Source organism: Panthera uncia, chromosome A2 (genome assembly GCF_023721935.1).
Source record: "Panthera uncia isolate 11264 chromosome A2, Puncia_PCG_1.0, whole genome shotgun sequence".
NCBI classification, from domain to species: Eukaryota; Metazoa; Chordata; class Mammalia; order Carnivora; family Felidae; genus Panthera; species Panthera uncia.
Genome location: NC_064816.1, coordinates 17360341 through 17375413, shown reverse-complemented (window position 1 = coordinate 17375413; position 15073 = coordinate 17360341). Strand labels below are relative to the sequence as shown.

General features: G+C 49.0%; 2 protein-coding genes and 1 long non-coding RNA gene across 10 annotated transcripts in view; 2 read left to right on the top strand and 1 right to left on the bottom strand.

Annotated features, from left to right (window-relative positions):
• The window catches only part of USP4 (ubiquitin specific peptidase 4), a 47923-nt gene extending 41156 nt beyond the window's left edge, over positions 1 to 6767 (top strand). For 4 of the 6 annotated variants that reach the window (XM_049640445.1, XM_049640446.1, XM_049640444.1 and 1 more), the window contains 6 exons: positions 958 to 1028; positions 1291 to 1409; positions 1768 to 1917; positions 2948 to 3051; positions 5987 to 6075; positions 6437 to 6767. In XM_049640445.1, the coding sequence (XP_049496402.1) occupies positions 958 to 1028; positions 1291 to 1409; positions 1768 to 1917; positions 2948 to 3051; positions 5987 to 6075; positions 6437 to 6598 (695 nt within the window). In that variant the 3' untranslated portion in view covers positions 6599 to 6767. Of the gene's footprint in view, positions 1 to 957; positions 1029 to 1290; positions 1410 to 1767; positions 1918 to 2947; positions 3052 to 3629; positions 3718 to 5986; positions 6076 to 6436 lie in introns of those variants that run through there. The other 2 variants (XM_049640447.1, XR_007459843.1) reach the window with 2 other exon arrangements.
• Positions 6721 to 7674, bottom strand: LOC125929351 (uncharacterized). The gene is made up of 2 exons (XR_007459844.1): positions 7601 to 7674; positions 6721 to 7382 (listed from the first exon to the last, which is right to left on the bottom strand). It is a non-coding gene; the product is annotated as an uncharacterized LOC125929351 (long non-coding RNA).
• On the top strand, positions 7620 to 13093 carry CA2H3orf62 (chromosome A2 C3orf62 homolog). 3 transcript variants are annotated; one of them, XM_049640457.1, is made up of 5 exons: positions 7620 to 7681; positions 8068 to 8488; positions 9414 to 9505; positions 10642 to 10903; positions 12756 to 13093. In XM_049640457.1, the coding sequence occupies exons 2-5, from the start codon at positions 8073 to 8075 to the stop codon at positions 12790 to 12792; spliced, it is 807 nt and encodes a 268-aa protein (XP_049496414.1). In that variant the 5' UTR covers positions 7620 to 7681; positions 8068 to 8072; the 3' UTR covers positions 12793 to 13093. The 3 variants fall into 3 exon arrangements, with proteins under 3 accessions (XP_049496414.1, XP_049496412.1, XP_049496413.1); XM_049640455.1 differs by lacking the exon at positions 7620 to 7681 and having other exon boundaries at positions 7941 to 8488; XM_049640456.1 differs by lacking the exons at positions 7620 to 7681; positions 12756 to 13093 and having other exon boundaries at positions 7941 to 8488; positions 10642 to 11179.
• Positions 13094 to 15073: the final 1980 nt, after the last annotated feature.

The window sequence follows — 15073 nt, the reverse complement described above, 5'->3', positions numbered from 1 at the left end:
CCTTCATTGGCAAAGAAATGAGCACACTGTCCTTTCGCTCTCTTTCTTTTTTGTTACATTTCTTTAAAAAATTGGTTTCAAGAACAGCTTTACCAATGTGTTTCTGGGTCTCTGTGTCTATCTCTCTCTCTGTGTCCCTGCAGCTCCTTCCTCTCTGTGTGGCCGCCTCCTCTTGTACAAGGCCTTGCATATTCTAGCCAGCTTCTTGAATTCTAGTCTTTGACTCTCCCCTTCAATCTTTCCATCTCCTTCCCCGTCTCTCGCAAGCTGTGGCCTGGAAAGTGCGGGCAGTGAGCTGGGCAGTGTAGGGATCATCTTTTTCCTTTTTAAAAAATTTTTTTTCTAATGTTTATTTATTTTTGAGAAAGAGAGAGAGAGAGCAACCAGGGGAGGGACAGAGACAGGGAGACACAGAATCCGAAGCAGGCTCCAGGCTCTGAGCTGTCAGCAAAGGGCCCAACGTGGGGCTCAAACTCGCGAACCGTGAGATCATGACCTGAGCCGAAGTCGGACGCTTAACCAACTGAGCCAGCCAGGGGCCCCTAGGCATCACCTTTTTTGTTTTTCTCCCCTTGGGGATAGCACGCCTGCTCTGCCTAATATCCCTCATTTCAAAACCACTTTATTATTTTGTCAGGTTTTCTCATGGGTTAAGGTGGGAGGGTAAATCTGGTTGCTGTAACTTCATCTTGATCTATGTTCTTTCAGTATCCTTATATATTTAGAGCCTTTGGAACTTACTGTGACATTAAGGAAATCTTTGCCAAAGGTTTTGGGGGTCCCAGGGTTCAGAGTAGGCTGGCTCAAGGCAAAGCATTGCTCTTGGCAGTGGCTGGTGATAGGTGAGCAGGTGTTGATGATGAAGCCTGAGTGTTTTCTTGTCACTCCTGTCACCTGAAGAGCCTCTCCTGTTGCTGGCTATTCAGTTATAAGTGACACGTTGGTCCTCCTCCACAGCTCGATCCACACTGGCCATTGATTGGGACAGTGAGACCCGGAGCCTTTATTATGATGAGCAAGAATCTGAGGTAGGTGACTGGGGACTCCTGGTCAGTGGTACATGCTGGCTTCTGCTCTGGCTGTGTATTCAGGTCACTCATCCCAGTTCCCCAGCAATTTGACAAATTCTACTTCAGATGGAGAATGGAAAGCACTTAAAGATTTTGTCATTATATGTTCAGAGGCTCCAGAAAGTGCATTATATTCCAGGGATGGGAGCTTGGCAGGTTGTGGCTTAATGGGGTTAGGACTCCTATTTCCCAACAGAAGTCCGCACTTTGTCCCCCATAGGCCTATGAGAAGCACGTGAGCATGTTGCAGCCTCAGAAGAAGAAGAAGACCGCGGTGGCGCTGAGAGACTGTATTGAGCTCTTCACCACCATGGAGACCCTTGGGGAGCATGACCCCTGGTACGTGGCACCCCAGTCTGGGCAGGGACACCCTTGCACCCTGGACTGAGATCTGCTGGGGCCATCTGTACACAAAAACCCTTTTGGGAGGAGATGTGTCACTTCTTATCACATGGCTGTGATGTGGCTGTCCCTATATCACAGTCTTTCTGTGCAAATTGTGTTTTCCAGACTAAGAAAGCCATCTTCCTATTTAGGAAGGTGGCTTAGACACACACACACACGCCGCACTGAAGCAGCCCGTGCTGAGTGCAAGAAAAGACATTAGGGGATTGTGGCTGTGCCTCCATGCTTGGGTGCCCAGGTGGCCCTGGCTCCCTGGCCCCCCGCTAAGTGGAGATTTCTCTTTTCTCTGCAGGTACTGTCCCAACTGTAAGAAGCATCAGCAGGCCACAAAGAAGTTTGACCTGTGGTCCTTGCCGAAGATCCTGGTGGTCCACCTCAAACGTTTCTCCTACAATAGATACTGGAGAGATAAGCTCGACACCGTTGTGGAATTCCCCGTCAGGTGGGTCCTGAGTGTTCTTAGGAAAATTAAAAAGTAGGCGAGAAACCTAGGCACTGATTGGCTAAGGGTTTTGCCACCAAAGACTTTTCTGCATTAGGATGTTTGCTTGGGTCTGGGCCGTTAGACTTTGGCTCACCCCCTCTCCCCATCCTCCCGCGTTTGGGGAAAAGATTCTCCAACAGAAGCGCTTCCCAGGTTCAGGGTGATGCTGATCATTGCTGCCACCTGACTGAACTGGTCATCCCATCCGTCATTGGTCCCAGGGAGCCTGGGCTCAGCTGGACGGCACAAATGCAGTGCCGAGTCTCGTTAACAGGGCTACAGAGTAACTGGAGCGTAGTCTGCTGAGGAGAATTGGGCTGCAGGTGGGGACGCAGAGCCGCCTGTCCTGTCCCTGGGTGGAGAGTGGGACTGGCTGTCTACTAGTGTCCTCAGGTCCCAGGATGCAGAGCATAACTGACGCAGGAAAATAAGTCAACCAAATAAGAGTTTGTCCACAAAATGCAGATTTTAGAGTGTTTCCCGGGTAGTGGGACTAGAGGTAGATAGACAATGAAGTATAGACGTGTCAGTGGGAGAACCTAGGTGGTAGCTATATGAGTATTTGTTGTAAAGTTCGTTCAACTTTTCTTTATGTTTGAAATTTTCAAAATAAAATATTGGGGGGAGAAGTTTTCTGGGACCTGTTTTGGCATTTAGCTTAAATTTTTATGGCACCAGCTAGAATTTGGATACTGACAGCCATTTCTACATAGTTGCTGCAGCCCTCCCGTCTGTGCCTAGAGCCCTTCCTCGCCTGGTCTGGGGCCAGAGTTAGCCATGCGACTTCTCTCCAGCCTGAACATCTTGGTGCTCAGAACAAGACCCTGGGTCCCCTGCCGCTGTGGCCTGTTCCCTTCCTTCCTTCTGCAGTTAGTTTTTGAGTGCTTTCCTATGTTCTAGCCTGTTGCATAAAAGGGATTGCTGGGTTACTCTGACTTCTTTCTCTGAGTTTAATGTATTAAAGGCCATTTTTGTGTTTTGTGCTCAGAGCTCTGAACATGTCCGAGTTTGTGTGTGACCTGTCAGCAAGGCCTTATGTGTACGACCTCATTGCCGTGTCTAATCATTATGGAGCCATGGGGGTTGGCCACTGTAAGTACTGGCATCTGCTTCCTCCGAGATGTTGAAATGCCCTCAGCCAGTCCCTCACCAGCCTCTTCCTGTGTGCCACGCACTGCCCTAAGTACTTTATTTACACAGCACCTCACGCCTCCAGTGTCAAGGTTTCAGGTTTGGTCCAAACTGCTGCTTCTCCATTCTGTCTTTTTTTTTCTTTTTCTTTTTTTGTCTTTGTATTCTTGAATCCGATAATCCCACCTCTGGGAATCTATCCTGAGGAAAGTACTTGACATTGGGAAAAAGCTTTATGCACAAAGATATTCACCTGTTTATAACAGTGAAAAATTCGTATCAGGATTGCTGACCCACAGTTGGCACTACTGTCCACACACTTGATGGAAGAGTGTACAGCCGTTGCAAAATAAAATTAATGATCACGGGGAAATGCCTGTGACGTGCTCAGCCTGCGTCATTGCAGGAACTAGTGCCACAATTAACGTTAAAGCAAAACAGGGAAACCTTCCCTTTGCTCTACTTTATTTTCCAAAATGTCTGGAATGTGTAGGTTTACTTTTATAATGAAAAGACTTATATTTTGTTGTTTGTGGAAGGGTGTTAGTGATGTTGAAGTCAAGAGCTGGGTTTCCTCCTGTTTCTGCTGCATCTGCACCATGCCAACTGCCACTACACCCAACGTTAGGACCCTAGAGATGACACCATGGGAGATATCAGTTCCTTTTATATTCACAGCAGATTACAGAACTGCCCTAAGCCCCAGTCTTCTCCCCTGTACGGGTAAGCTTTTTCTGTTGGTCCAACAGTCTGCTTTCCTGCCCCTCCGTTTTTACTGTATAACCTCATGGCTGGGACAGCTGCTCAGTGTCCAGCCCTCATGTCTACATTCCAGGCCATCAGAAGAAGAGGAAAAGGGGCACAACCTTCCCCTTTAAGCCAGCTTCCCAGAAATCTCCCTTAACTCCTCTACGTACATCTCATTGGCTATAACTGGGCACATGGCTACATCTAGCTGTAGGAGAGGCTGGAAAATAAAAACTGCGCCTGTTTGAAAATTGGGGTTGACTGGAATGGCTATTGGTGACCTCTGATCACATCATACCTGCAACACTTCCTGCAACTTTTTTCCTCCCCAAACTAATTTTGGTATCTGTGTTCATAAATGTCAAATGAATTTACTTTAAAAAAATGAATTTACTTTTAAGTGCTATTTTAGTATATAAACATACCACTTGAGCAACTTTCTTAGCCTCTGTATCCTTCAGTGTTCTCATCCATAAGCTCAGGCTGGTGGTGTGTGAACCCACATTGGGTCCACAGTTGGAACTCCAGGATCGAGAACCGCCATTGTTGCTGTTATGCCAAGCATGGACAGTGGGAACAGGCCCTCGGCACCTTTTCCTTATGTTCTTCGCCCCCGCTTTGTGCAGGCACTCTGATAAGGAATAGCTAAACGGCTGGCCCAAAGTCACGCGGCAGTTGGAGACTAGTAACCAGTCCTCCGTTAGAGTCTGTCATTTCGTAGAGTCTGGGAATTGGTCATTGCTGCTGGGATTGATGTTGTAAACACATCCTGCTGGGGAATAGTATAAAATCAAGACAGGAAGTGTTGGCTGTGGTAAATGCTTAGATCACCATGAGGCATTGTTATCCAGCCACCAACTTGGACTCAGATTGATCTTTCTCTGAAACTGTGAGTCATCTTGTCCACATCCCAGCTCTGCAAACCCAGTGTCCCTCACTGGGATTACCCCAGAGGCTCTAAGAGTCCGGAAGAGGCAGTAGTAGCCATCTCCCTGAACCAAGTGGGGGAGAGTGATTTTTGCTTAAATCTTAAAAGTATCAGCTTCTTTTATGGGTCCCTTGGCTATGGTTTAACAGCCATCCTGAAGATTAATACTGGGTTTCTCTATTTTTTTGGATTAGTTTCCCCAAATTACAGGCTTAAAAAAAATTTTTTTTTTTTTACATTTATTTTTGAGAGACAAAGCATGAGGGGGAGAGGGGCAAAGAGAGAGGGAGACACAGAATCTAAAGCAGGCTCCAGGCTGTGAGCTGTCAGCAAAGGGCCCAACATGGAACTCAAACTTGTGAACCATGAGATCATGACCTGAGCCGAAGTCAGATGCTTAACTGACTGAGCCACCCAGACACCCCTATTATTTTTTTTTTTAATAAAAAATTGCTTAATGTTTTAATTTTGAGCAAGAGTACAAGTAGTGTGGGGAGGGGGCGGGGTGGAGGAGAGAGAGAGACAGACAGACAGACAGACAGACAGAAGCAGGCTCCAGGCTCTGAGCTGTCCACACTCAGCCTGATGCGGGGCTTGAACCCATCATGACCTGAGCTGAAGCCAGAAGCTTAACCAACTGAGCCACCCAGATACCCTCCAAAATTACAGTTTAAAGCCTTGGTCCCTGATGACTCCGTTTTTACCCTTTCAGAGCCTTTTTGAGAAAGAATAGATTTCAAAAAAAATAGTTGACTTTTGGTTGTTACCTATATATTTAATTTCAGGGTCTTTGTTTTGTTTTATTCATTTTTTTAAAATACAATTTATTGTCAAGTTAGCTAACATACAGAGTATACAGTGTGCTCTCGGTTTCGGGGATAGATTCCCATGATTCATCACTTACATACAACACCCAGTGCTCATCCCAACAAGTGCCCTCCTTGATGCCCATCACCCATTTTCCCTCCCTCCCCCCCCCCACATACCCCATCAACCCTCAGTTTGTTGTTTATATTTAAGAGTCTCTTACGGTTTGCCTCTCTCTGTTTGTAACTTATTTTTTCCTTCCCTTCCCCCATGGTCTTCTGTTAAGTTTCTTAAATTCCACATATGAGTGAGAACATTGTTTCATTTTTTTTAGAGTTTTATTGTTCAGTGCAATAAACTAGCCAGATTAGTTCTCTGGTGATTGCTAGAGGTATTTTCTTGTTGACTTGGCAGACACCGCATACGCGAAGAACAAACTGAACGGGAAATGGTATTATTTTGATGATAGCAATGTGTCCCTGGCCTCCGAGGATCAGATAGTGGTGAGTAGGCTCTAATACTTGGTTCCTCATCTTACCTTTATGGGTAGAGTCTCCTGGGCTGGTTGGTTATTTGGTCATTGTGATGTGACAGTGGGAGCTGGGTGTGGTGGAGAAAGAATTGACTGCCATTCCTTCTGGGACGCTTCCTAAATGAGAAGCTGGACTCTCATCTGGGTTCTATCATAGGGCACTGGCCTTTCCCCACTCTGGGCACAGTCACCTTCATAGTTGCCTCTGTGCATGGATGCATAGGGCACAATGGCAGATGCCTGAGAGTGGGTTTTGAACAGTGAGAGAAAAGCTGGGGAGAATGGGTGGTAATTCCAACCAGTGAATGAACTTTTCCCCTCTTGTGTTTTAGACAAAAGCAGCTTACGTGCTATTTTACCAACGTCGAGATGATGAATTTTATAAGACACCTTCACTCATCAGTTTTTCTGGATCCTCTGAGGGAGGGACGAGCCCAAGCAGCTCACAGCAGGGCATGGGGGATGATGAGGCTTGCAGCATGGACACCAACTGATGCTGTCTCCGTGACTCTGCCACCCCACAGCACCAGTGTAATCCCCCAGGAGAACAGCTTTAACACTCTGGAGACTTCTAGTCTAAAAACCAGATGAGGAAATTCCCTTTTATGAGCAGAAGAAAAAAAAAAAAGAAAAGACCCTGTTTGCTCAGAAGGGTTATGTCAAGAGGCTGAATTATTTTTCTTTTTATGCAGGTGGTGAGAAATTTCTTGTAAGACCTGTGGAGCTGCAAAGTAGGGGGTGGGGGGTGCACAGTGGAGTAAGTCCTGTGAATTCCAAAGAATGGAGAGGAACAGTAATTGAGTATGGTGGCCGTGAAGACAGACATGCAGGAGGCTGCCCTGAGCTCCTGGATTTCTTATTCTGGTGCTGATTACTGGTCACCCCAGCAGTCTGCCCGCAGTAAACCAAGCCTCAAGTTCACTTGATATTGTCCCCTTCTCCCTTGCTGTGCACTGAGATGGGTTTGTAATTCCCTCAAAATTAGCCACTGAAGCCCGTTTCTGTGTCCCTTTGAGCCATCTTGGAATTTCCATCTTTCTTCCCCCTAATGAAATGAAAAGAATTGGTGTTGGGGTCTCCTGCCCTGCAATCTCGTGTGGAACCTAGCAGTTGTTATGTCCCTCACCGTCCTTGATGAATTGAGACCGTTGGATACGGTGTGGAGCTTTTATTAGATCTCACTTAAAAGAAGTCGGTTCACAAAACTGCTGGGTACGGTGGCCCATCCGGTTTCTCTCCATGTCAGCTGGAGAACAGGAACCTTTTCCTTCTTGCCAACTTTGGTAAGAAATGAGATCGCCCCTGCAGCGGCTTCTGGGCGGTCCTTCCCCCGCCCCCCCCCCCACACCCCGCCCCCCAACCCCAGGCCGTCCCGCCCGCAGTCCTCATTGGGCTCACTGGGTGGGGGAGGGAGGCGGGGATCCCGCTAGCTCGCTTCCCCTCTGGGCCCCATGGGTTTAAAGAACTAGGTGGTCGTCCCAGCATTCTTGTCTGACCTTTAACCTTGGAGAGGGAGCGCCGTTCTCGTGCACGCGCGGCGACCGTTGGCGGGGGTGGCGATGTGGCGGCGTTGCTGGGTGAGGACGTGTCTGCGGACCTTGGCCCAAGGGCCGGCTGCGGGCTGCTGGCGAGGGCCGAGGGGGCCGCGGAGATGACTGGACGGGCGGCAGGGGCGGGCGGGCCGGGAGCCCGGGGAGGCGGGTCCGGGCGTCCCCGGGGCTCCCGGCAGATTGCAGGTTCCTCCCGAGAATCAAGGGCCACACCCGCCGCACGGGAGGAAGGCCCCCCCTTCCCGCCCCCCACACCTGGAGTGTGGGTTACTGTGGCCTCTGCCCTGTGGCGTGGATCAAGCTCCAGGAGATGCGCCTTTCGGGGGTGGTTTGCAACTTCATCTGGAACGTTATACTCATGATGCTCTGTGCATTTACAATGTATTACATAATAAAGACGTGGTCGCTTTTAGGGGAAATGTCTGAAAAACTGAGAAGATGCAGAAAGGAGCTGACTGCAGCCATTGACCGAGCCTTTGAAGGTGTCAGTCATTCCCAGGAGTGCTCAGGCCAGCAGAGGCTGGAGCAGAATACCGCGCCGCCGCTCTCCTTCCCCCTCCCTGTGCACCGGCTCCTCTGCAGGAGGCACCCGCTGGCAGCCTGCTCCTCCTCCCCTGCTCCTTTTGCTCCAGTCCCTTGTGCTTCTGAGACAGAGAGCCCTGCCTTTGCTCCAAACCATGCCCCAATGAATGCAAAGCCACATGCTTTATGCGCGAAAAGAAAACCTCTGACCAGTAAGGAAAACGTATTGATGCATTCCTCCATTTTGGCACCCGAAAGACAGTTTTGGAGAGCTGCGGGAAATGGGGAGAACTGGAGAAAAGACAGCCTAAGGTGATTCCAGTTTGCCAGTGTAAAAAGTTACAGTTAGGGGGATCGCATTTCTGAAAATGTCTGAAGTCCCTAAATCGAATTTGTAGCACTGCCTTTGCCTCCCCTCTAGGACCATCAGACTAGTCCTAGAAACTGCCTTGCAGGTCCCACAGGGATAGTGAATGTTAGAGAACCTGATTTCTAAAATGCTTTATTTTTTATGCTGCAGAAACAATGTCCATACTAGGGACAGGCTGAATGGATACTTCCAGCCTTCATCCTTGTTTTTGCTCCCTTCACCCACACCCCCACCCCACCCCACCGGTTTTTTAGGCCATCACTGGGTTAAGATGTCCCCTAGACCTTTTTTTCTCCCTGGTAGTTTTAAAGTTTATTTATTTAAGTAATCTCTACACCCAACGTGGGGTTTGAACTCACCACCCTGAGACCAAGAGTCACATGCTCTTCTGACTGAGCCAGTCGGGCACCCTTCTCCCTGGTAGGTTTAAACTGCCTGGTTTTAGGCACCTTGCTTTGGAGAAAGGATGACCATATGGGATGAAACTTCAGGGTCCTGTCATCTTGGCTTCCATGGAGGCAGAGAAAGAAGAAGCCATTTAGTTGATTCAATTCTAAAAATGTTATATGGGCATGCATACTCATTAATGCACTGTCTGTGATGCCTGTGAGTCATTAGGATGTTGTTATTAGTCAACTTCACTGATTTAGCAGTTTCCAGTTGTCCTGTATACACAGCACAGGAGCTGATTTAAAGTTGCCAGTGTATTTTTGTTTTTAAGATTATCTAACACTGAGTTCACTACGATATTTTCTTGAAAGAGGCTCTAATCCTCCACCTTTTCTTCTTCTTCTTCTTCTTCTTCTTCTTCTTCTTCTTCTTCTTCTTCTTTTTTTTTTTTTTTTTTTTCCTACCTGGGGGTTGCAGGAAAGATATGGAGAAAGATTTGAAGGTTGACTCAAACATGCCACTCAGCAATTCTAACCAAGAGGTCACAAAGGATCTGCTTGATATGATCGGTGAGTACAGAGGGCAGGTCTGTCCTCTCCTCAGGATAGGTCCTCCTTGCAGGCTCCTGAGTCAGCAGGTGTCTTTAAAACAAAACAAAACAAAGCAAAAAACCACTGTCTTAGTTCTCATTCATCTACATGGTAGATTTGTTTTGCCAGGGCAGGCTCTATGCATAGAGCCCTCATGGAGCCGATAGCCTGATGGGTCATTTCATAAATGTCTGGTTACAGTGAAACCCTGGACATAAGGGACAGTGGCTCCCCAGGACTTGGTGGTTGAGCTTAGATCTGGAGACAAGGACATAGGCAAAGATGGGTCAGGGTGGAGTGGGTAGATAACATAAGATTAGAAGGAAAGATCTCCAAAGCTCCCCTGTAATTCCAGTACCCAAAGAAAGCTACTGTTAACATAGTGCTATACATCCGGTCAGAGGTTTTTTTTCTACACACACATCTGTACATTGTGTGAACTGTGCATGACCTAATTTATTTATTTATTTTGGTATGTCCTATTTCTAAATGACTGACACTGCACAGTGGACCAACAGCCCCTAATTAAGGCATGCATAGCCTTGGGGGCTGCCTGAAGCTCTTGTCTCTGGAAGGGTCTCCAGGTTGTGGGGATGAAAGGGAGGCCCAGTGGGAGGATACTCACTTTAGGCCACAGAGCAAGACCCCTGCCAGCCCACTATGTGAGAGGACGGAGTCTCCTCCAGTAGTCCCAGGAGGGGAGCTGAAGTCACCTGCCTCGGCTCACCAGCTTTCACACCCTTGCCAGCCCCGGGAAGCATTTGGATTCCCCAAAAGACTCGCATTTTTTTCACGCTATGTCTGGTCATGCCTGCAGGTCAGGGAGTTCCCTGAGATCCAAGACAAGCCTGTGCATCTCTGTGTCCTCCCACTTACACCTTCCTTGGGGACTGGCAGGTAGTTGGGCTTAATAAATGTGGAGCTGGGAGGGAGGGCATCAAGACCATCTAAAAATCAGGCACCTACTGTAGCAGCCTGCCCACCTCAGGGCGGGAATGCCAGGCTTGGCACAGTCCCTGAAGAGTGAGTGCCCATTTGTGGCTTTTAACTTGTGCCTGAAATGGCTTTGGGAGCCTCTCACTGGAATTGTAATGCTGGATGTTCTTATTTTTAAGACCATGCAAGCATCCGAGCTATTGAAGAACTGGCTGGGAAGCTAGAATTTGAAAATGCGCTGAGCCGTGTGTGTGGCCGCTGCGGAGGCTCGCCCTTCAGGGAGGAGGCCTGGGCTCTGCTCTCCGATGAGAGCCCTCAGAAGGCCTCAGATGCAGAGCCTGGCAGCCTCAAGCAGGCTTTTGATGATCACAGTATCGTCGAGACTGTGCTGGACTTGGAAGAGGACTACAATTTGATGGCCTCTTTTAAATACCAAATTGAGTAAGGACGGCTTTGGTTCTTTCCAGCAGGAGGCTGTCTCTCAGGCAGTGAGCAGTGTCACTGTGGGCCACTGTGGGCTGGCAGAATCTGGGTTACCACACCCTCTTTAACTTCTAGTTGTGTCCCTTTTTGATCTGAAAGCCCAATTTTTTTTTTTCTGTTGCTTTGAAATGTTTCTTACTGTTGACTTGTTTTTCACTTTTCTTGACATCTCAAATGTATCTTTGATTGACGTTGAATACATCCGGTACCCAAGGCGGGTATGGGTTGTGGGCCTCTGCTGTGTCTCCTGGTATTATTTTCCCATGGGCCCCTGAATAAGTAAGTATTGGGGCCACAACCAGGGTGAGCTTTGAGCATCCCCTGGGACCAGCCCTCAGGCCAGCACAGCCTACACAGACTTGTGACCCCAGGCCCTCTGCCACCCTTGCACACTTTGCACACAGGGCTGCCTGTTCTCTGCATGGGTTCCATGCTCTCCTTTTGTCTAGACCAACCTCTCATCAGTGCCCCCCAGCCCTGCCCCTGTTCAGCTTGAAAGCCTCTACAGGGACCTCATGGTTATGTTGGAGAGGCTGGTCCCCTCCCGACAGGACATTCCCATGAGGCCTCCCCACCACACTCTGCCCGTGGGCCCATGCCCCACCTTCATGCATCCCACTCCAGGCTTGGAGACCCTGGAGGCCACAGGGAATCCCTGTAGCAATGACCCTGCTAGGGCAAGATGGGCAGGGAGTGAAGGAGGAGCCAGCCCACTGCTCCCCTGAGGTCGGCATAGCAGCAAAGGCCTAACAGGGCTGGCACTAGCCACACTCCTGGAAAGAAAGGACAAGGACATCATCAGAAATTATTTTAGCAGATGTCTTAAAATCATGATGTTCTTTTGGGACACATAAGCTATTGGGCAAGATTTGATGCCCAGAAACTGAGTCTCAGGGAAGTGCCTGCCTTCTGGGCTCATATGGGGAGGATGGGGGTGAGGAGGCTGGCACAGGGGCTGTTGTAAGACCCAAAGCCCAAACAACCCAGAGAACCGGGAAGGAAGGCCCGTGGCCAAGGGCCCCCCTCTGACAGGCCATCTTTTAGGCTAGAGACCTCAGCATAGGGCAGGCTGCAGAGCTGGTGACACAGGTCTGGTGATTCCTGCGAGCTCTCAGGTGGAGACTGCATGCCCACCCCTTAGCGGAGCAAATGGCACCACTAGCCTCTGGCCACTTCATGAGATGGGCCTCCCCTGCCAAGGCAGCCAACCACCACTGCCCCTCGGGGGGCAGAGGGCAGGACAACGTTAACCAGAGGACATTCAGTCCCTGCAGGGAATGGCACCCTCAATAAGCACTCACCGTTTGTGGAGTTAGGGACCAGTTTCTTCTCCCTTAGCAAAAAGGACGGGAGCATATGAAAATAATGCTCACAGCATCCTCAGCTGTACTGCTCAGGTGAAGAACAGCTGTGTGCATGGAGAGAGGTCTACTTGGGATTCAAAAAAGCCAGGGCTCAACACAGTGTAGTTCAAATATGAAGTGTTGATGTGGATTGTCTCCCATAGAGAAGGTGGAGCTTAATCCACTCTGTGTCCCATCACTACCCCTTGAGGCCAGGCTAGACTCAGTGAGTCCCTTCCAAGGAACAGAGCAGGGAAAAAGAAAAACAGATTTCTGTGCAGAAACCTGACAGCACTTAAGCACGTGATGAAGGTGACACCACCAGTGACGTCATGTGGCTGACCCACCCCCACAGGGAGCAATGAGAAGGGTGCTCCACCTCTACCGTGTTCTTACCAAAGCCCCTCATCCCCAGTCTAATCATACACTAAATGTCAGACAAACCCAGATTGGGGGACGTTCTGCAGGATGCCTGGCCAGCACTCCAGATTGTCAAGGTCATGAAGAACAAGGAAAGACTTGAAACCTGTCACAGACCAGTGAAGACACTCTGACTACAACACAGTGTGGTATCCTGGATTACATCCTGGAACAGAAAGAAGACATTAATGGAAAAACTGGGGAAGTCTAAATAAAGGCTGGAGTTCATGTATTAGTTTCTTAGCTTTGACAAATATGCCTCAGTTATGTAAGGTGTTAACATTAGGGGAAACTGGGTGAAGGGTAGATAGAAACTGTCTTTGCAACTTTCCTGTAAATCTAAAGTTATTCCAAAACTTAAAATGTATTTATTTTTTGAAAGTGCAGTTGAGGGGCGCCTGGGTGGCGCAGTCGGTTAAGCGTCCGACTTCAGCCAGGTCACGATCTCGCGGTCCGTGAGTTCGAGCCCCGCGTCAGGCTCTGGGCTGATGGCTCGGAGCCTGGAGCCTGTTTCCGATTCTGTGTCTCCCTCTCTCTCTGCCCCTCCCCCGTTCATGCTCTGTCTCTCTCTGTCCCAAAAATAAATAAAAAACGTTGAAAAAAAAAATTAAAAAAAAAAAAAAAGAAAGTGCAGTTGATCCCAAGTTTGTACAAATGTGTGTATGAGCACAGCATATACAGGACATTGTTATGGAAGGCAAGGGGGTTTTGTCTTGTTTTTTCTTGTCCATATTTTCTAATTTTTCTGCAGTGGACATGTATGTCTTCTTAAGACCCCCATCTCCACCAGCCAGCTGAGGGTATCCCTCACCAGCTAACTGCCCAGAGCTGACCTTCACAGTTCCCAGCAACTGGAGCAGAAACCAGACCCACAGTGGGAGGACTTACAGGGCCTTGGCAGGAGAGTTGCCTGATCCCCGGTACCAGAAGCTCTAGGTCTCCATTCACGCTCCCCCTGGGTCTTTGTACAGGGAGTGATTTCTGGGAATGGGGGCCTCGCCCCAACCTGAGAAGATTGCAGAGAGAGGACTTTCTGCCTGTGGAGGAGACTGTGGTCTTTGAGAACAAGGCTCAGCATGGGTGGGGGAGACGCAGCTCTCCATGCCCCCAGACAGATACACCACTGTTTTAGCTAAACCTTTCTGTAAAACTTCAAATTTGCCAGAGGGGTAATTCGCCCTGAATCCTTGGATGAGGAGCTTTTCCTCACTGTAGGAACACAGCTTGTTCAGTTAAAGCAGGTGAGCCCTGAGCCTCTGGCTCTCCAGTCCCAGATTAGCAGGAGCAGCCATATGGTCATTTCCCTTGTGACATGGACTCCTGTCTCTGCATCCCTGGCTTCCTGAGTGTCCTAAGGAGACCCTCCCGCCTTTGTCATCTGCTTTACTGGGCAGATGTGTGCTTATCTGCACACAGCAGGGGTTTGGGGAATGGTCTCTAGAGACTTAGCTAGAAGGGGAAAAGGAGTCTAGAATATTTCCTTGGGTTTGCAGGGGGCTGGGACCAACAATTTCTTGAGACAATGATAGTCCTATTTGAGAAACTAAAAATGTTTTACGTCATTTGGTTCTCTCCCCCGCAGCTCATCTTGGCAAACTAAACAATCACTGAATTGTTTCCGTGGAAACACCAAACTGTGCTTTGGATTAGCAGAATCAAAATAGAAACAAGGCAACCTCAAGAATAAATAGGAGCTTTGGAACCTACTAGTTGCAAACTGCAAATTCAAGCCACAGCACAAGGCACGTGAGAAGCTGGGCCCATCCAGCCCTGTAAGAGGTTTTCAGGTCCCCTGGCTGCGTCCCACCAGTGTCCATGCCGAAGCCACTAGAAACCAGCTCTATATGCAGCTCTATTTGTAGACTTTGTAAGGCAGGAGCTGGTTCACAGAAGCTACTAGGACCTGCGGGAGGGCAGGCAGGGCAGGCTGAGGAAGAACGGGTAGGAGAAAGGAGAGAGATGAGCCAATGGCTGAGTAAAGGTCAGCAGGGAGCAGAGAACCACAGCTGAGGCCTGAGAGCAGAGCAACAATTATTTCAAAAGGACAATTCAAGGGCTGGAAGTGTTGACCCTGCCCTCAGCCTCATCCAGACTGCCATGTTCTCCACATTACTGGGCATGGCTGTCTAGCCACATGGGTCTAGATCAGAGTCTGAAATCTTGCCAGGTTGAGTTCTGAGAGAACTTCCGGTTAGTATGCCTCTCCCTCTCTTGAGTTCCAGCCAGCTCAGTCAGGCACTGGGGCCTGCCTTCTCATTTCTGGGTCTCCAGGTCCCCCTCCCCCTGCCTCCTGCTCCCCTCACTCGGGGAATAAGGGGGCTGAGCCACCTCCTGGCCCACCTGCCCTGGTTCCTTGGACCCTCCA

Excerpts from the sequence above, each read along its gene's own strand:
- CA2H3orf62 (XM_049640455.1), top strand. The coding sequence starts at position 7,965 with ATGCGCCTTTCGGGGGTGGTTTGCAACTTCATCTGGAACGTTATACTC. Across the intron at positions 8,489-9,413 it reads TGGAGAAAAGACAGCCTAAG|GAAAGATATGGAGAAAGATT; the intron begins GTGATTCCAGTT and ends TGGGGGTTGCAG. Across the intron at positions 9,506-10,641 it reads GGATCTGCTTGATATGATCG|ACCATGCAAGCATCCGAGCT; the intron begins GTGAGTACAGAG and ends CTTATTTTTAAG.